Source organism: Alternaria viburni, assembly GCF_023758015.1.
Source record: "Alternaria viburni strain BMP 2772 chromosome Unknown scaffold_2, whole genome shotgun sequence".
NCBI lineage: Eukaryota > Fungi > Ascomycota > Dothideomycetes > Pleosporales > Pleosporaceae > Alternaria > Alternaria viburni.
In genome coordinates, this window is record NW_026055771.1 from 637779 (window position 1) to 658409 (window position 20631).

General features: G+C 52.5%; 6 protein-coding genes across 6 annotated transcripts; 4 read left to right on the forward strand and 2 right to left on the reverse strand.

The window, feature by feature from the left end:
- Positions 1–462: 462 nt before the first annotated feature.
- Positions 463–2653, forward strand: J4E79_001148 (uncharacterized protein; the record flags this gene model as incomplete). Its single annotated transcript, XM_049350058.1, has 2 exons — positions 463–782; positions 829–2653. The coding sequence occupies 2 exons, from the start codon at positions 463–465 to the stop codon at positions 2651–2653; spliced, it is 2145 nt and encodes a 714-aa protein (XP_049215217.1).
- A 1596-nt stretch (positions 2654–4249) lies between these two features.
- Positions 4250–5449, forward strand: J4E79_001149 (uncharacterized protein; the record flags this gene model as incomplete). The annotated part of the gene is made up of 1 exon (XM_049350059.1): positions 4250–5449. The coding sequence occupies one exon, from the start codon at positions 4250–4252 to the stop codon at positions 5447–5449; it is 1200 nt and encodes a 399-aa protein (XP_049215218.1).
- Positions 5450–5531: 82 nt separating this feature from the next.
- Positions 5532–6590, reverse strand: J4E79_001150 (uncharacterized protein; the record flags this gene model as incomplete). The annotated part of the gene is made up of 1 exon (XM_049350060.1): positions 5532–6590. One exon carries the CDS (start codon positions 6588–6590, stop codon positions 5532–5534), a length of 1059 nt encoding a protein of 352 aa, XP_049215219.1.
- Positions 6591–9675: 3085 nt separating this feature from the next.
- J4E79_001151 (uncharacterized protein) lies at positions 9676–10626 on the forward strand (the record flags this gene model as incomplete). The annotated part of the gene is made up of 1 exon (XM_049350061.1): positions 9676–10626. The coding sequence occupies one exon, from the start codon at positions 9676–9678 to the stop codon at positions 10624–10626; it is 951 nt and encodes a 316-aa protein (XP_049215220.1).
- A 240-nt stretch (positions 10627–10866) lies between these two features.
- J4E79_001152 (uncharacterized protein) lies at positions 10867–14432 on the reverse strand (the record flags this gene model as incomplete). Its single annotated transcript, XM_049350062.1, has 5 exons — positions 10867–11576; positions 11624–11887; positions 11934–12846; positions 12891–13577; positions 14157–14432. 5 exons carry the CDS (start codon positions 14430–14432, stop codon positions 10867–10869), a joined length of 2850 nt encoding a protein of 949 aa, XP_049215221.1.
- Positions 14433–14774: 342 nt separating this feature from the next.
- J4E79_001153 (uncharacterized protein) lies at positions 14775–17937 on the forward strand (the record flags this gene model as incomplete). The annotated part of the gene is made up of 2 exons (XM_049350063.1): positions 14775–14807; positions 14983–17937. 2 exons carry the CDS (start codon positions 14775–14777, stop codon positions 17935–17937), a joined length of 2988 nt encoding a protein of 995 aa, XP_049215222.1.
- Positions 17938–20631: the final 2694 nt, after the last annotated feature.

Below are 20631 nucleotides of genomic sequence, written 5' to 3' on the forward strand. Positions count from 1 at the left end.
GGGATCGGCTGTGATGGGCAGTATCTGGAGAGTTCTGCACGTCTTGGAGTGGCACCGGTGCGTGGGCTAGCCTATACAGTCCCGCCGTGGTGCTCCAGAAGTCGGTGGTTGACCCTTGTAAGTTAGCGCTACAGTAGACGGCAGGTGCGAGGCAGCGCTAGGCTGTCTGGGGCGAGCAACGAGGGAAAAAGGGTCGGTCGCTCCTGCTCAGCCCGCGCTCTCTCCCCAACGCCCAAGCCATCGCCAGAATCCTGCCTCCGTCTCCAGGACAGTCACTCGTTTCACTCTCCGCTGTCGTCCCAAGTGTCGTGCCTGCTTTGCTCTCGACCTCACTCGCGCGGCCGAGTTGACACCACGCACCTGCATCCCGACTTGCCGAGCGACCTCCTTTGCGCAGCCTCGCCGCAGATGCGATAGGCAACCCACACGCTGCACAGCACATCCGCACACACAATCTCGACAATGGCCTCGCGATTCAATCCCGGCAAGCTGTTCATCCGAACGCGCTTCAACTACGAAAAGGTGCCCGGCCAGGACAGCCAGGCCTCGTCACCGCTGCCGCTCTTCAGCAGCAAGTCATGGGGCAACAAGTACCGCCAGCCCGCCTGGGCCAACCGCCTGCAGCGCCCACGACTCTCGTTCGCGCGTCTCATCACTCTCGCCGTGACGATAGTGCTGCTGGCCTCGATGCTCGGCACGGGTATCTACAGGAGACACAGGTGGAACGCACAGCAACGGACAGGCGATGAGCGGAAACAGTACCACTGGGAACACTACCCTCGGTAAGCATCCAGTCACAACTCAACCCTTCGCACGCTAACTGGTCAGGTTAAATGGCTTTTTCAACGGCGTTCGTACGCTTGTTCCCTATGGCGACTGGGTGTCAGAGCAGGACTTTGTCAAGTACTCGCAAAGCCCCAACCCGGAAGACAACATCAAGCCCAAGTGGCCGCACATGTCCAAGGAGGACAAGGAGCCGCCGCTGGAGCTACAGCCATTCGACCCATACAAGTTTGACTCGCCCGAGTACCTCAAGGAGCACGATGAAGTCAAGACCTGCTACCTCGACGAGGAAGAGAAGATTGACCTCCCCGACATCTACGCTTACCCCGGCATCCCCCAGAACATGACTGCGCCCTTCTTTGGTTCATACGAGGAGATTGGCTTTGACGACAAGAAGTGTTTCGAGCGCTTCGGTCGTCTCGGCCCCTACGGCTACTCGTACTCTCGCGACGAGGGCGGCCTTGACATGGACGGCAAGTCTGAGAAGGGCGGTGCCGATAAGCTCTGGAGCTACGAGAAGAAGGTCGACTACCGCAAGGTGAACTGGGCGTCCGCCATGAAGCGATGCCGCGAGAAGAACGCCCACCGCTTCAAGAAGAACACCACCGCCGAAGAGACTGCACCCGCCAAGAAGAAGGTGCCACGCCACGCCTACGTTCTCCGTACCTGGACCGGCTACAAGTACAGTGACTACCAGATCCTCACTCTGCGCGCCATGATCAACGAGCTCGCGCTGAAGTCCGGAGGCGAGTACGATGTGCACTTCCTCCTCCACGTCAAGGACGATAGCCTCCCTATCTGGTCCTCAGAAGAGATCTACCAAAAGGTCATCGAAGACAACCTACCCAAAGAGTTCTGGGGCATGGCGACCCTCTGGTCCGAGCAGCAAATGCGCATGTACTACCCAGAGCCGTTCCCCAACAACGTCTACAACCACGCCAAGGCCCCCGTCCACTCTGTCTACCGCAGCGCCCACTTCGCAATGCAATGGTTCGCGCAAGCTCGCCCAGAGTACGACTTCTACTGGAACTGGGAGATGGATCTCCGTCTCAGCGGCCACTACTACGAGTTCCACAACAAGATTGGCGAGTGGGCCAAGAAGCAGCCTCGCAAAGGTTTGTGGGAGCGATCATCTCGCTACTACATTCCTGAGCTCCACGGATCCTGGAAGAACTTCACCGAGATGGTTGAGGAGGAGCTCTACAACAGCGACGAGAAGCCTGTCTGGGGCCCACCCAAATTCGAAAACACCGGCATGCTTCCCAGCCCTCCCGAGACCGAGCCCCCACACTCGTACTCGCAAGACAACTATGAGTGGGGTGTTGGCGAGGATGCCGACATCATCACATTCAACCCAATCTTTGATCCGGCCAAGACCAACTGGGTTTTCCGCGACGACGTCACAGGTTACGATCTCGAGCTCCCGGAACCCCCGCGGAGATGCGCTATCATTACTGTTTCGCGTCTGTCGAAACGCCTGTTGGATCTTATGCATCGCGAGACATACCTCATGAAGCACCATATGTTCCCTGAAATGTGGCCTCCAACAGTCGCTTTCCACCACGGTCTCAAGGCCGTCTATGCTGCACACCCCGTGTACTTTGATCACAACTGGCCACTCGAAGCCCTCGATGGCACCTTCAACAAGCCCCCTAAGCCGACCGACAGCGTTTTCGGCTGGGGTGAGCATAACCAGCTCGGCAACAGCTTTTACTACAATGCTGGCTTCTCATCCGAGTGGTGGCGAAGGTGGCTCGGCTCTCGCGAGAACGACAAGGGTGGCCCACAAGAAGAGGAAGCCGGCACCGGCCGGTTATGCATGCGCAATACGCTCTTCCACCCCGTCAAATACGAAAAAGGATCTGAGTGACTTTCCACGCTTCGCAAATATACCCCTTTAATTGCTGGCTTTCTGGGTTTCCTTGTTTGTCGCTCTGTTTGCCGGCGCCGCAGACGTGCTTGTTGATAGATTCTCCTTCCCTCATTTTCTGACTTTCGCATATTCAGCGCTCACTCTCCCATTGTGGCGTTTCAACATCGGGCGGCGTATCACGGCGTTTTTACTTATGAATGAACATACAGTTCTTAGCTTGTCTTTCCATTTCGTCTCTCCGGCATTGCGTACACGAGCACCGGATTGTCTTATTTTTCTCAATGTATACTTACTTCACACGAACAAAAGCGGTGGAAAGTGTAATTAGCCGTACTCAACGGCGTCCGTTCTTTCAGTGGGCCTGTTTGGATCTGAGCGATGGAACCCTATCAAATTGTTGGCAGGCTGGTCTGGGATCGAGATTGTCTCTTCCTTGCCCAGCTTCACCAGGACGTTTGGAGGTGCCGCATGTGGATATGTGTAGATGACGGGAAACTTGTGTTTGGGTCCTTATTCCTATGGTATAAACCAACCTAAAGCTGGTCACTTGTTGTGGTTGTAGAACTATGAAATGCAATACAGATAATCACATAATATGGTCCTCATCTCGTGAACTGCACTTGTGGGTAGTTACTCACCATTTACCCCGCATATACCTTGATACCTGAACATATTGATCGACCGTGATGACGACGTAGTTGACTATAAGCTTCATACCCTTATGCAGCTCTCAAGATCGTACATTAGCGTTACCATAACAGAACAATGGAGTCTTCCTCCTCTGGACCCGAGTCTCTTGGCGGACCGAAGCGCACTTTCGCCAGCTAATAGCGCGCCGGATCGTGCCTGCACATCATTGAGTGGTAGAGCGGGGATGATCGACTGGGTTGATAGCGCGTGATAACACAATCAAGTTTTTGTACGAGGATCCTGTGCCATGCTACTGCCAGCGCCGAAAAGATGTGTTTCGATCAATGTCTCGTACGCCATATCTAGCGAGAAGTGTGGTTACGATGCGGCATCGCACGTGCGGTGCCGGCCTAGAGGACGCGTACTCTAGCCTGCCAGACTTCGTTTTCACGTGGCTGGCCCGCACTTGCACTCCCTTAGCCTCAGATAGCAACGACACCATACGACACAGGATGCAGCTTGAGCAGCCGCCTCTAGTAACAACGAGACTGCGAACGCGCAATCGGCTTGAACGAGCTCCACATTCACAGCAGCTGTGAATGACACGCTAGCCGATTAGGCTCAGGAAATCCATGCGGGCTAGAACATTGAGGCCGGCAGCGTGGGCGAGTGAGAGGTCTTGGCGCGTGCTTGATCGTCCTTGGCTCTGCGCGTCGGCCCATCATCGAATTCGGCTCCTGCGCTCGCCATGTAGAAACACGATAACGGGTTGTTGCGACCCTCTCTCCGTCGTCTCGTCGGTAAACCTCGTTTGGCCCTTCTGCGATTGCGCTGTTATGCTTCACTTTGGCTACATGCATCTTTTCCCACTATAGCGTCATCGACATTGGATCCACAATACCTCGAACCGCGATAACGAGACGGTAGAACAATGCGCTTCATACCGACAAGGCCCCAGTCACGATGAGACTCTCTGTAGAACTTTGGGTTCTGCTCACGCACTTCCTACATCTCGGCACCTCGCTCCCTCTCGAACGCCGCAGCACACCTTTCCGCTCATTCCGCGGCCTCACGCCCCTGGTCAACTCCTTTTCCAATGGGCATACCTACGCGCACGCGCCGACCAAATACTTTTACGAATCTACATTCAATAGCCACTACGATGGACGTTTCGCATCATCCGAGGTGCCCTTCCAAGAACGTATATGGCATCTCAGGCTCATGTTGAAGGCGTACACGGACACGATGGAGAGGATTGGAGTACAAACTTGGATAATGCATGGGTGTCTGCTAGGATGGTGGTGGGGTAAGAGCTTGATGCCGTGGGATAAAGATTTGGATTTCCTCGTAGAAGAGGACGGCGCACGAGAATTGGGTACATGGTGGAACATGACAATTCATCAGTTCAACGCTCGAGAACTCGGGCTTGAACTTGCACCAGACAACGAGGAGGATCAGGTCAAGCAGAAAGGAATCCTGCACGGCTTGGAGCACCAGGACGAAGATGCAGAGACGCGCTCGAAGCGTCTGGCCTGGGAAGAAGATATTAGGAAAGAGGGCAAGAAATACCTCCTAGAGGTAAACCCAAACTACACCAACAAATCCACGTCAGACATATACAACCACATCGACATACGCTGGATCGATGTGAACAACGGCCTGTACATTGACATCACAACACTCCACGTCGCACCCGCCTCGGAACAGAATTCCATCGCCAACTCTCCCTACTCCAGCACCCACCCCTCAGCCCACGAATCCGATCCTGACGCCTTCGACGACGAAACATTACTCTACGTCAAAGACACCCACGCCTACCTCAACACCCAGATCTTCCCCCTCCGACGATCCACCCTTGAAGGCGTAAGCGTAAAAGTCCCATATGCGTATGAGGAACTGTTGCTGGAGGAATATGGAACAGATGCTCTGACTGAGGATTGGTATAACGGATATCTGTTCAACAAAAAGACAGGGCAGTGGAAGAAGAAAGGGCCGACGGAAGACCAGAAAGCCTATTTCAGGAGGAAAAGCGGAAAGGATTTGGGGAGATTGAGCAGTACGGGGAGAATTGGGCATGGGTGGAAGGGGCATGGTGCGCTTGAGGGGGCGCTGAAAGAAGAGGGTGTACAATTGGATGTTGAGAGGGGGAGGTGGGTCGAGTAGGATAGCAAATCCATGTATAAAGATGATTAAGTACAATGTAAGAGCCTCCATCTAATCAATCCTCATCGTCTAGAGTCCATGTCTACAGCCTTGCCTTTACGCGCGGTTCCTCTCCAAAGCCCACTTCCCCAAAGCGTATCTCCTCATCTTCTTCCATCTTGACTCTACGCTCCAGCTCATCAACCACCCCATCAATCCTCTTGAACGCCCAACTATTCTCGAACCGCGGATACAACATGGGTCTTTGATCAAATCTGTTATCAGGACTGTAACCCGCTGCGTGGACTGCCGGCGTCACAGCCGCCATCTTATGCCTGTTATTACCATAGAACGTCCAGAACCGCTTCACCAGATCGCCGACTTCCCGCGCACTCTTCCTATCCTGCCAATCACACAGCAGACGCTGGAACATATCGAAGGGCCCCAGTCGCTCTTCACTGCGCAGCTTGGCAAAGATGAAAAGCTCTTGGTGCGTCATGCCGTTTTCCTTGTCGTCGCATGAACCGAAGCTAGCGGGCTCGAGCTCAGCGCGGGGAATTGCGTCGAGGAACTCGTCTAAGATGGGTAGGGTGAAGGCGGTGCGTGCCCAGCGGATGAAAGAACGGAGTTGGATCTTGGAGATGCTTCCGATGGGGCTGAGGTCTGCGGAACTGCAATCGTGCTTTGTTAAGTTACCTCTGAGAGATTCTTCCACGTTGACGGAGCTTAGGACGAGGAGGCCGCCTCCGCCGGGGTGGTTGCGGATGACAGGCAGTGTACGGGCGAGGTAGTATGCTGTGGTTGAGCGGATACGTGCTTGCAGGTTTTGTAGGGCGAGATTCTCGGCTGGAGAGCCTCGGAAGTCGGGAGTGAAGCCTGTGTACTGGGGAAGAAGGTCTCGCTCGGCTCGGTAGACGGCGTCAATGGACATGCTGATGTGGTGGGCGCCCATGCCTTCTGCGAGACGTTGAGCTCGTGAACGTGTCTCTTCGGATGAGCATTCTGTCATGCCCATGTATACTGTGTGCAGGATGCGGTTGCAGAGCTCTTGAGGGGTCTTGGGCAGCCAGTCATTGGCTCCTGTGATACGCTGGATGTCTGATGCGACCTCGTTGCCGTCTTGAAGCGCGTCGAAAACCAGATAGCACATACTTAACACCATTACTGATGTTGAGCACGAGTCGATGCCGCCGCTGAGTGGCGCTAGAAAGCCGACGCATTCGCTGCGGCGGAGGTAATGCTAAAAAGGTGAAAATACGAAGTCAGCGTATGTCTCATACCAAGTTCGTACAGCCGCAACTTACCCAGAGGTAACACGCTGGTCCCATAGCGATCTCTTCTTCCAAAGTGTGAAAGCTTGGGCCCCGAGCAATAGGATGATGATGATCTGGACGAAGGCTGGCAAGCTCCGAACGATACAAACTGCATGCCACGTCTACCCGGGGCGCAGTAAGATCATCGAGAGGCTCCGAGAGTGCTTGTTTTGCTCGATACGATTGAACCTCTTCCAGATCGACGACAGCTGTTACTACCTCGATATCGTGAACCGAGAACCTTGGTCCCTGAGAAACTATTTCGCCGTTCACCAAGATCATCGGGCCACCGTCGTAGTAAGTCTGGTCACCGTCGCAGCCATGTTGGTTCGAGTACAGCATAACTCCTCCGATATCTCTGCTGATGTTCTGCAGTGAAGATACTAGGGAGTCGAAGTTCCCAACACTGAAGTGATTGGCTGCCGAGACCGTGAGGACATCAGCGCTTGTCGAGCTCAAGGCTGTCGGAAGCAAATCCTCGAGCCCAATCAACTCGTTGGATGTAATGGCGCCAACAGACGCGCCCGAGGTGGATAGTAGAGCATTGCCGAAGGGAACCACACTGGTGCCCTGCATGTCCGCAATGAAGTCTGGTAGGGGAAATGCTTCGGGTGGAATAGTGGGATCCCAAGCGGTAAACCACCTCGACTCGTTATAATTGCCGTCAATCCTCAGAGGTGTTTTCGGACGTATGGAGACAATTCTACCGTTGTATGCTATCACTCTACTGATGGGCTGTAAGTACATTATCGAAGCAGTGAATTAGTGTACTTACCAGATGTACCGGAGATTATGATGCTTGATTGGCATACCGATGTCTACAAGCATGTTGTCACAACACTCATCCGTGAGGATGCTAATGAGTGCTTCCCAGCAATTGGCGTATAGTTCGTCCTCATAGAAGTGGTCATGACAGCCGTACCCACAAATCTAGTTTCGTTAGCGTGAATGATGGTAGAGCAAATGTGCTCAACGCTCATTGTGTAGGTAGCCTTGTGAAATACAAATTTCCGATGGATAGCAAAATTTCAAGGTGTGGATGACCATAGAAGCGTTTCAGGCGTGGAAAAGCGCCTTCGAAATGGGATAAACAAAATGATAACTTACTTCCAGTTCTGGTCCAGCGCGCAATGTAGCCCCCTTCGCTCTCGCTTCGCGGATGCTCTGCTTGATACGGGTAGAATTGCCCTCCCAATCCAGAGCCCACTGAGCAAGCGAGCATGATGCAACGATGATCTGGCGACTCATGATGTGATTGCTTGAGGCGAGTCTCGCAACCGGGAACTTCAGTGGAGTCGGTGGGGGTGATCTAAGATTAGTTGAGAAGTCGCAGCGAGCGTGGAAGAAAAGCGAGACTTCGAAGTATGCGCTGAACTCAAATAGACGGGAGAAGGAACAAGGTGAATGTAGAATTGTGGATTTCGTTCCGGTTTCGCAATCGAGTTGTGACAATCGCGCAAGCGGCCAACAGAACCACGCCGACCACTATCATCTTGGTGAATAGCCATTGTTTATGAACGAAATTGAGAATCGAAGGGATAGTCCAGTTTGCATTAGTGTAGTGTGATGAACCCCGATGCCGATGCAAAGGGATTACCTTATTGTCTCGTGCCTGCAGCGGTCGCCAAACCCGAGGGGAATCAGCGGGTACAACCCCATTTGACGGCAACCGAAGAATGGGGCGACGAGGTTTTATTGGATTGTTGGTGGTCTGCAAGGTTTCGGGGTGTTCGCTTAGGATGAGTCGTAATGTCCAACCTAGGAAGGACTTGAGGTGTTAGAGGCCATGCCTGTCTGAGTAATCCCTTAACAACCCCCTTTTACGAATCGAGACGGACTGCATGAGAACACTGGGCGGAGACTATTATATCTTGATGGAATCTGATCTGTAGGATTTGATCGCCGACATCCTTCCCGTGAAGCTGGAGAGGTTGCCCTGTCTTATGCACAAGGTACGAATCCAGTCATGTTGGTCAGGCCGGCATGATTTGTCAGACGAGAGCCAGACTTCGACACAACTGGAGGATCTGAAATGGACTTTCGCTTTCTGCCGATGCGTCAATGGAAATGTTGAGTAATTGGGGATATGCATGTCCATTGCTGTTGCGTTAGTGAGCGACCGTTGGCCCAGGAGGATTTGCCCGGACCCATTGAGTCGATCCGTTGCATCATCTTGGTGGCTGAGTTCATCTTCGCCGTTGCAACTCGCACCATACCTTAGGTAATGAAGGAAAGTGTGTCCTTCACTTAACATGGCCAACTTTGAACAAAGACGCATGACGTAATGAAGGACGGGCGGTTAGACGTTTTCACGGCCAGGTCATCGTCGGAACCTGCGGGTGGACTAGAGTGAAGGATAACTTGGCGTCATAGGCACGAAGTTTGTCCGCTGTTGCTCAGGACGAAATGCGCGATGTGGAAAGATGAAGCTGGGAGAGGTCTGGGCATGGTGTTTAGTGGAGTTAAGAGCTCGAAATGCGCTAGCTCGGAGCCGGGTCGGAGAACTTAACATATCCGATATCCGTCTCCATGACACCAGCATCAACAACACTCGCGTCGGCTGCCTTACATCTAGGACATTGTAAACATGCGATGCTATTGGCTCAATACACTGGACCAGCCGTACTACAAAACGGGCCTTTGTCGTATTGAAGATTCCCAATGTCGAAAAACTTCAGATGGTTTTAAAGCGTAAAGTCCGATGACTACACCCGGAATCTCTATGATGGCCGCATATGTGTGGCTTGCTTCAAGACGCGGCCCGACTAGGATTACTGATGAACATGATAGACCAGAGTAGTTCAGAGGTATATAAGGTAGGTGATCATCAAGTTTTGTATCTACCAACATCCTATCACTATCTCATCACTTCCTCAACGACACTCAAATCCAGTCACGACATCATTTACAGCCTCACCAACCACCAACCACGGAATGTCCAAGATGTCCAAGTCCAAAATCGCCGTCTTCGGTGCCACAGGCAACCAAGGCAACTCTGTCGCCCGCACCGTCCTCACCGACCCCTCCCTATCAGCCTTGTACAACGTCCGCGCCCTCTCGCGCTCTACCACATCCCCCAAGATGCAAGAGCTACGGTCTCTCGGTGCAGAGCTATCCGTAGCCGACATGGACGACCCCACGACGCTCCCATCCGCCCTAGCAGGCTGCACGCACGTCTTCCTGATAACAACAACGCAATACACCGGCTTTACGCGCGAAGTCGAAACACGCCAAGCACGCGCCGTATGCAGCGAAGCCATCAAGCAGGGTGTCAAGTATATCATCTTCAGCTCAATGTCGCACCCGTTCAAGATCAGCAACGGGAAGCTGAAGAACGTGGAGCACTTTGACGACAAGGCTGAGATCGAGGAGTATATCCGCGGTTTACCTGTGCAAAGCGCGTTCTTTGCTCCAGCGTCTTTCATGCAGAATTTCGAGGGCATGATGAAGCCCCGCCCTTCTCCTGCGAACGATGGTACGTTCGTATTGGGGGATATCCTGCCGGGCGACACTCCTGTACCGTACATCGACATCACCGAAACGGGGAAATGGGTTGGGGCTATCCTTGCTGAGCCAGACAAGTATGTAGGCAAACTCTTTGCTGCAGCAGAGGCGTTGTATACGCCGGACGAGGTCGCCGAGATCATGAGCAAGGTGACGGGGAAGACGGTCAAGCATGTTCAGCTTCCGGATGAGGTAGTCAAGGGATTTTTCCCGGAGGGGTTCCGAGAGCAGTTGTATGAGATGTTCGTGTTGAACAGGGAGTATGGTTATTATGGCAAGGGGCAGAAGGAGACAGTTCAGTGGGCGAAGGAGCAGGTCAAGGGGGAGTTGACGGGGGTGGAGGCGTTTTTGAGAAAGAACGGCTTGAAGTTGGAGTCATGATACATGATACATGGCGCGGCAGGATGTACTGTAAGGGCGGTATTGGGGGCTGAGAACAATGGCTTCATGCTTGAGTAAATCGTTTGCGCCTAGTATAGTATGTCTTGTAGTGTTACACGCTTTTGTACTTCTACCTATATAGTGATTTTACATACGATACAATACAATGACCCACAAGTCTACATTACACCCAAAGTTACAAATGTATATTTTTTACGCGTATGTAGACTGCAGCGCACCTCAGTATCCATTGTAACCACCCTGCATGTTGGGATCGGCAGGGTAACCCCACATTGCCATTGAGTCCGGAATGAACAGTGCTGACAGATCTGCGTCCGAGCCTGTGCCTAGATCGAATTGGGTGAAATCGAAGTTGATATCGAATGGTTGTTGTGCACCAAGACCCATCATATCTGGAGTAGGCTGTGCGTTCATGTTAGGATACCAATTTGGCATGGCTTGCTGAGAATGCTGCGCGTGGGCCTGTAAAGCGGCCTGAGCTTGTTGTTGAGAACGAGATTGCGCCTGTGCCTGCGCTTGCGTCTGCTGCTGCTGCTGTTGCTGAGAAGCGACATTGTTGCTGCTACCCATTGCGACTTCCGAGAGAAGGTGAAGCGGGGTTTGGTTTGCAGGTGATTGGCGCGTGGAGGGTCGGGAAGTTTGACTGTTGTTTCGGGTGGAGTCGTATTCGGGATCCGTCTGTTGCTCGCCAGCAGCACCCTCTTTGATGTGAGCGAACCGCTCTTGAAGGCGCTTTGCAACGAAGTAGAACTTTCCATGGGGCGATTGAGCATCGCGGGAGACAATGGCATTGAACATGGAGACTAGTTGTTCGGTATAGGCCTCGATCTTGAGATCTTCCTGGCAGATGATACTACCCACTTCGCCGGAGCTAGTGACTGATACCCACATCTTCATTAGGCAAACGATGGCGTAAATGGCTCGTACACCTGGATTGTATTAGCGCGTATATTACGTTGAGATCAGGGCATATTACAGAAAATGACAGGCAGAGTCAGCAGGATGTCAAGTTCGATACTTAGGATCGTGTCTAGAATACCGTGCGTAGCAGTGAGACAATCACCCAGAGCACCTATGTGTGCTGGGCCAGCAGGTACATCTTTCTTGACTCCAGATGGTAGAGAGGGCGACAGCGTATCCGAAACAAAAGGGGGTTGTAGATCGGCAGAGCCTTGATTTTGGTGCAGTGCAATTTCATGCAGGTAGAGGTTTGTGACGTGTTCTGCCAAGCGAAGGGTTGCTACGACTGTTAGTAGATGTAATGAATCATGACCGCTACAACGTACGATCGATTTCACCCAAAGAGGAATTCTCCTCCCTGAGTGAGCTGAGCTCATTCTCAAAAATCTTCAGGGCGTAGATGACTTTTGGATCGGAAATGGTGACCTCGACTGAGGGATCATCCATGCAGAACTCCACTGAGATCTTTTCTCCAATGTGCGCCATCTTGACCTGTTGGCAAAGCAGTCTGTCTGAAGGCAATGCCTCTGGCGAGGTCTCCAGTATGCGAACACTCTCCGCCATGTAATTAGTCCAGCGGAGCAGAATTGGTCGTCGCAGAACCATTGTGATACTCATGCAGAGATAGTAACACACAAGGAAAGTCCGACGGGCTTCGACACTGCTAGAGTTGGGATGGTACCTCTTGAACGGACCAACCGAAAGTCTCATGACATTTGGAGTTGCCTTCCTTCCGAGACCTAGGTCAAGAGCCATTACGGCAGCGCAGTTGACCATCATGTAGAAGTTGTGCTGTTCAAAATGAAGAGGCGGCCGATACCAAAGCACAGATATGTGTAATGCCTGAACGATTTCGAGCGACTTTTCTCCGTTGCGCCAAATGATGTCGGCAAGCTGATCTTTGAGGAGCTTGGTCAACTCACGTTGCGCTTCTTGCGAAACCAGTTGTTCTGCACTCCCATGCGAAGATCCAGCCAGGACAGCAAGGAACAGAAGCGGTTTCTTCTCTCGGACTTCACGCGCTGTCGTACCAGGAGGGAAAGGTACGGCAGGGAAATGTGGACAAATCTCGTTGACGTAACGAAGGAAAACCCGCTCCGCGATATCCGGTGTCATGAGGTTGTCGATCAAAGCACTGATGTGTGAATGGTCGGCGTGGATCTTGTTCTTGCTCGTCCGTCGCATTTCCGGGTGCTCTGCTAGATCGCGATGAATAGCATCCATATCCTCGGGGATCGTCTGAAATGTTAGTTTTGGCTTCACATACAATTGAGGCAACTCACAGCGTGCGCATTGTCCATCTTCCTACGCTTTGGCTCGGGCCCTCTCTGCAAGCTCTGTGCTGGACCATAGCCGGCTGGTATGTCTGGGTATCTGGCCGTCGGCGGCTGCGCCCAGTCGTGTTCGACTGTTCCCATACGATATTGACCCTCAACCGGCATGGGTATCGCGTTGGCGCCGGCGCCGGGTTGTGGTATGCCTCCATGGTGCCTCATTTCCGGTACTCCCGGTACTCCCGACTTCTGCGCGTGTAGTGTGGCTGTCAATGCATCGATCTTGCGTTCGAGCTCGGCGACTCTACTGTCGGCCTTCTTCTGGCGCTTTCGTGTCGGCGGTGTTGTGATGCAAGGTCGGCCTGCTTTTGCGCAACGTCTGCATGATACATCAGGTCGCTCTTGGTCGCAGCGGACCTTCAATCCTCGACATGAATCGCATGCTCGTGGGCGCTTGAGGTCGGCAGGAGATTTGCCAGAACCAGGTGTGTCATGCTCATGCGCGTCGTCGTGGTCGTCGTGGTCGTCGTCATCGTGCTCTGTTCCTGGGGCGGTCGGCGATGTCTGCTCAAGGGCGGGATCGAGTATGTTCCCTAGTGGGGCAGGCTGCGACAGCTGGGGATGGTGTTGAGCGGTCGGAGATGGCAGGTAGTATGGGTGGCCGGTGTTCTGCTGCTGCTGCGGTGCAGACGCGTACTGAGGCCGTGAAGATGGCGCCGAAGACGCGCTCGCAAAAAGTCTAGGATCGAGCAACGGATCGGACATCACGAATCGTCAATCTCGAGGCTTAAGTTCAATGACTGTCGGCGTCGGTAGTATAGTGACCGAACTTCCGCCTGTGGGTAAAGTTGACAGAAACCTCGGCGTTCAGGCGTCAGTGCGTACGCCAAGCCAAACTTGGCCTGTGGGTATTCACTTTTGTTTTTGTCTATCACCTCACACAACAGAGATAAGTAGGTGCGCTGCGGTCTACATTATCGTAAAGACAAGAGTTTGCAACAGTCGAATGTAATGTAGACTTCTGAGCAAGCATTTCTCCCAATCCTACAGAAAGCAGGGATTTGATTCTTCACTCCAATGGGATGATGGAATGAGGCGTCACTGGGAATTGCAGCAGTGCTTGTATCGAGGCTCTAGCATAAGTCTTCTGTCATACCACATGTGATCGCATACAATACAAAATTCGTGAATGTTGTAATGAGTTCATTAAAGAGATCGAGTTCATAACATCATTAATAACATAAAACCATCCCGTTGAGCTCATCCTGAACTGACAGGTGGGATAATAGCAACTTCATCACCTTCCACGATCTGCTTGTTCGCGTCCTCGGCATCATCTTCGCCAACGTCAACGTACTCCATGTTGATCGTCATCGCGCAGCTGCTCAGCACCTTGTCACGAATATCCGGGTACCGCTCCTCCAGCATAGCAAAGACATCGCGAGCTCGGACGGGTGCAGGAAGATGTTCGCTCGTCTTGCCAGTGAAGGTGGAGGCTGCTGCGAAGTACAGGATCGAGAAGTGACCCGCAGGCGCTTTGGCGGGTGCCATGATGCCTGTTGAGACATGTCAGAATCGAGTCGCGACATCGTCAAGTCCTAAGCGGGAACATTGAAAATTCAATCAGGAAAAAATTTGCTCCGCAGTCTGACGCCGAAGCGACGGTCGGATAATACATGCTATAATTTTGAATACATCATGAAAGGGGATGGAGTGGAAGGAGACGATGTACATACCTTGGGCGAGTGAGGTGTAGGAAAGATGGACGGAGGTGTGCGGAGGAACATGTGAGTTCGCGCGGCCATTAGCGTGCCTGCACAGACCACCACCCGAGCGCGCCTTCCCTCCGCCGCACTTTTTGTATTGACGACATCATCCACCATCCGCCTCAACATGTATCCTCGATTTCAGCAGGCAGCAGGCCATGTATGTCTGCGGTGTCAATGGCGCTTGCTAAACCAGCGAAATGCCTCTCGACAAATACAACTTTCACGCGGGCTTTCTACTTTGAAAGTTTCGCAAACACCAAGGCGGGCGCTTCATGTCGCTAGCAGTGTAAGTGACTCGCTCAGTATGCCATTCACAAACTGACACATATCAGCGCTCGCAACTATCCTCACATACCGCCACTCCCACACCGCCTCCAGAACCGTCTCTTCTTCCTCGACCTGAGGGCGTTGCAATCCGCGAATACCTCGAGCAGTGGCAACAGCAGTTTGGTGGGCCGACCGAGGAAGTACTTTCGGCGTTTGAGAACCATCCCGAACGTGAAGACATACAAAATGGCCTGTCGAAGCTGTCGTCCGCGTTCAAGGCCGACGAAGACGCCAGAGAGAACGAGTGGGATGCTGCTGAGGAAGACGAGGGCGAAGAAGTGATCACAATTGGGCTGTTCTTGAAGCCTGGCGACGTGGTGGAGCTTTCACAACCGGGTCGTGAACCTGTGCTTGCTGTGTTCGTGCAGCAACTGAACAACGACAGTCAGTTCTTCTCCGTCAACGGCAGATGGACGCATTCGACCATAAGTCGGGTTTCCTTTGCCATCCAAGGTTGCATCGACCCAGCACTTCTCCAACCGCTCATTCCGTTCCTGCCCACGGATCCCGGCGCGGCTAATCCCAAGGGTGAGGTTCATGTCCCGCGAGACTTTGCTGCTCCTGTGATAGCGAGTCTTGAGAATATGACTGAAGAAGCCGAGAAGATCTACCGAAAGAATGCTCCAGTCTTGGACACAGCCTATGATATACTCGCAGACAAGACAAGGACACGTATGATGACACTGACACAAATTGCGAAGTTCCTGCTCGCGCGAGGTTCCCCTGACTGGGTACCACCGCCAGCAGCGCTACTAGCAGTACGAAAGGCCTTGAACCACAACGAATTCCGCTTTCGCTCCGATGGTCGTAACCATCGCCTTACGAACATGTTTGCTATCCGACCCAAAACCGATGTCGAGGTCGTAGAAACAGTTCACGAATGGATCCGAGAATACAGAGAATACCTTGCTCTTTCCGTCAATAGCCCTTCGGAAGCCAAGCGAAGCCGTACTGAAGGTGCCACTCATATCATAGACTTCCTGGCAAAGGCCGGCAGGCTTATTTCAGCGAGTCGAAAGTTACGTGAGCCAACCTACGGCGGCCTTGGACCCAGTAAGACTCCAGCGACACAGAACGGGCCCTCTAATCTGCACATCACTTGGGGGGAGCCGTTCACAGGTGCTGACAAGCAGATCATCAACTTCCTACAAGCATGGGTACTGACCGGTCAGTTTACGGGTATGGCTGGTCTCCATGCTGCTTGTGCGAGCTTGATCTCAGCATCAGGTTTCTATGGTTCGGACGTCTTTGGCGATACTGGATCTCCCGACGATACCCTAAGCAACATCAAACGTGCTACTGGATTGTTGTTTTTACAAGAAATTGGCGTCATTTCACCACACGACAATCGAGCGATCTATGACGAGCAGCTGATGCTGCCCACTGTCCGTCTGTCTCGTAATCTGGAGTTACTAAACACAAAAGCGGAGCTGACAAGAAGGAATCCTGACTTCCGGGATTCAATGGCGAACCTACGTCGCGACTGGGGTTCGACCACCGTGTATTGCATTGACGATGTCGGCGCCCAGGAGATCGATGATGGCATATCGATTGAACGGGTCGAAGACGCAAGCTCCGAGTTCTGGATCCACGTACACGTCGCAAATCCAACAGCATTCTTCGATAAGACCCACACCCTGTCTGGACTCGCCGCGCACATGACCGAGTCTGTCTATACACCGGAGCGATCTTTCCCGATGCTTCCGACTTGGGCTAGTCAAGGCCACTTTAGTCTTGATCGTGGCCGCCCTGTTATAACCTTTAGTACTCGCATCGACGGAGCCGGCAGTAAGCTAGAAACAAAGATACAGCACGGCTTCATTCAAAATATCGTCAGTATCACACCATCCGAGTTGGCTACTCTCATGGGTGATCAGAGTACTACGAACACCCGAAGGATTGTTGTCGGTGGAGAGGTGCCGCGTGGATCGGAGCGGCCGCCGCCGAGTGTTTCTCCAAGTCAACTCGAAGAACTGCGTGATCTTTATACTGCAGCTCAAGCCCTATGGGCTGCTCGCAAGGCTGCTGGTGGCGTCCGATTCGGTAGTTCGAACGTCAACGCCCGTGTTTTTGAAAGCGCCACTCAGGGAGGTTTAAGTTGGAACGCTCCCTCTCTGGACAGGGCACGATATATACAAGGAGACCCGATCATCGAGGTGACGAACTCGATACCGAAAGGCTTCATGCAGCTCACCATCGGGCCCAAGAACATCGTTGAAGAAATGATGATGCTTGCGGGTCAAACTGCGGCGGCTTGGTGCACGGAGAGGCATATCCCCGTCATGTACAGAGGCACTATCGAACCACCTAGCGGGGATCTGGATCCAAAAGAGCTACAAAAGCTCGTCCAAGCTCACTACGAAGAGCATGGAAAAGTACGACTCGATCTCACTGCGCGGTGGATTAAAGCACTTGGCATGGCTGTTGCACATTCTTCACCCTTGCCACATAAAATCATAGGAGTCCCTGGTTATATCAAGGTCACCAGCCCTCTTCGTCGATTTTCTGATATGATTGCACATTGGCAAATCGAAGCCGCTGTGCGATGGGAGGCACAGTCCGGTAGGAAGTTCGATGGGACCCAGGCTTCCATGTATAAAGCTCTTCCATTCTCGCAACGACAAATGCAGGAATCTATTGTAACTCTATCACCTCGGGAACGGATTATTACACTAGCCAAGCGTCACTCAACGCGATTTTGGGTCGCTCAGGCGATTCACCGTGCCCTCAAATACAAAGAGGCTGCCCTTCCCGATTCCTTCAAGTTCTGGGCTCGTCGCGTTCGCCCAGGCCGTTACGCCCTTGGCGATATACCTGAGTACGGTCTCCAAGCTATCCTGAGCGGTGACTATAAAGAAGGTGACGAGTGGGAAGTAGCGCTAGATAGGGTCGACCTGTTCACGCGGTTGATCTATGTCAAGCCGATTCGCCTCCTTGATCGAGTCACCGATGCGCTTTGAGCGAGCATGGAGTCAAAAGTATGGTGCAAATTCATCGTGCAGACACTCGGATTCTATCGATAAGCATCATACTTCCTTCCGAGCAGACTGTATGTCTGACAGGCGAACAGCTTGGCGTCCCGCGGTGGCGCGAGGAGGCGTTTTTGTACTACAGCACGGGACGGGCCCTCCGTCATTGCAGATCGCCCTCAATCACGCACCCGATTCCAAATTGCCAGCCTCACATTCAAGACTATGGTGGGCTGCGAAATGGTCAAGATAGTGCGCAGCAATAACGTCCGAAGCAATGGGAATCTGCCGATGGAGGCTAGAGCGGCGGAGGCGTCACAGCACGCGCATCTGCAAGCCATTCCAAGCCACTAATGCATTTGCTACGAACAGCCAGCATTCGTGTAGATCCGTGGTGTCAAGATCGTGTTCTCCGCTCGGTTATGGAGATGAGGAAGCAACACGGCAAGCAACCCGGTTCGTCGTGCATGCGCGTGCGCTTGAGGAGACCCAGAGGCTCGGGCCGTCAAAAGGTGCGTCAGATCTGTGTGCCGTGTCAAGCATCCTGTAATGCCCCGACGGTCCCTTCAACCCGCTTGGCGATATCTTTTGTACGACAGCGCCTCAACGTTGATGAGGATTAGCGTCAACGCAATGCAACACCACCTATTCGGTAACCCAAAATTCGGTGAAAGCCCAGCATATCTATCATTAGCGTTCGTCTTTCTTCCAATGACTCGCGGACGTTCAATTCAAGAATGAGGCTCCAGGTTCTCGTTTACTTATCACGGCAGTTGACCTTAGGTGATGTCTGTCATTTCGTCCCTACATAATGGTACCCCGAAGCCTCTATTATCCGAGGTCCAACGGTCCACCAAATATCCAGTATTCATCTATGGGATCACTTACTATACCCAATCAATAGCCAACTGTCTTTGTATCGTTCTCGCCCAGTATTCACCACTACGCAACATAAGCTAGCAGAGCGATCATTTTCTACCATGGCTGAAAGTACTGGCGCACACATACATATCGCGCAAGACGAGGCCTCAATCTTGGCCGACACCAACCGGAAGAAGCAACAGGCTCAACAGCCGCGCCAACTGCTCTCATGTACAAAATGCAGAGAGCGAAAGGTCAAGGTCAGTCACATTCATCAATTCGCATTACAGATTGCGATATAAGAGATGCGGACAATATCCTCGCGGTGCACTTTGACTGCACACTGAGCTGACGTAGCATAGTGTGATCGCACTAAACCATGCTCGGCATGTTGTGCTCGTGGCTCTCCACGCGACTGCCACTTCATCGCGGAAGATGGCAATTACGCCCCAATACAACAGAGTTATGAGCTTCGTAAACTGCGCGCCGAGAATTTACGTCTTAAAGAAAGGCTGCGTGCCTACAAGATTTCAGCAGATGATGATCTGGATCATATGGATTCGTTGGAATCACCTCTTACTGAAGGTACTGTTCCGTCGAGACGGCGAGCTGTGAAGCAGAAGCGTTTCCAGACTTCCGAGTGGCAGGATAGCATCTACTTTGGCTCGCCTGGACTCGCTACTGTCCTCAGTGATGTATGTATATTCACACACATCCTAAACACCAATCTAATATCACAAGTTCTCTTCGGCGGATGCTCGCGTTTTGCCATTGTCGTATACAATACCTCGAGCCTCAGACATGTTTCGCAGTCTGCCGACGTATCCCTTCCCGACTCTCTTCGTTGCTGCACCCGATGAATGTATCCCACAGCTAATTAGCTGCCTCCCTGGAAAGGATGAGCTTATGGAGTACTTTGGGGTTTTCCAGCGGCTTGTCTGCCCAGTGCCCGTGGAGACGACGAAAAAGGAGATCGAGGCTTTCCTTTCCGACCCACGAAAGAACTCCCAACTCTATCCAGCTACTTTAGCATTGTTGTTTGGATTCATCGCGCTTGGCGCACAACACTCAGTCTGGGACAAAAGTGGAGGGCGATGGGACGCTAACGCCATCGAAGTCGAGACTCAGAAGGGCAACGTCTACAGTAGGTGTATGCGAGGCTAGTGGAGTTCGAGCTAACGCTCTTGACCTAGTTGCAGCAGCGATGCAAGCTTTACGACTGGCTTCTTTTACACACAAGCCATCTCTCTCCGCAATCCAGACGCTCCTCATGATTGGGAGTTATCTTACCAACAACGGAAGAATGTTGGATTCGTTTGCGTTGTTCGGCACTACGATCCGGCTTGCTCACTCGGTTGGTCTTCATCGACACCCGAAGTACCTGAATCCTGCTCCTACAAATGGGAAAGACTGTGTAATACGACAGAAGGTCTGGTGGCACATGCTGCACCTGGATGAACACATGTCTATGACCCTTGGAAGACCTCTAGGAATAAGCGGCATTGGTGACAATCCCTGGCCGACTGAGTTGACGACCGACCCGGTTTTATTACGATTCGGCGAGTTCGTTAACCAGTTCACGATACTGGCCAGACAGATAATGAGTAGTAACCCCTTGACGAACGCCAGGATCAATGAGTTCACCGATATACTCCGAAGATTACTAGATACGATACCTGAAACGCTTCAGTTTCGTGACACGTGGATGCTTCCCGAAACGCCTCTGCCGGATTTAAGCGCCATAGCTACTGGTACGTTTCAACACTCTTTTGCCTGTATTTTGGTCCTCGTGCTCAACAGGTACGATCTTGCCATCGGAAACCT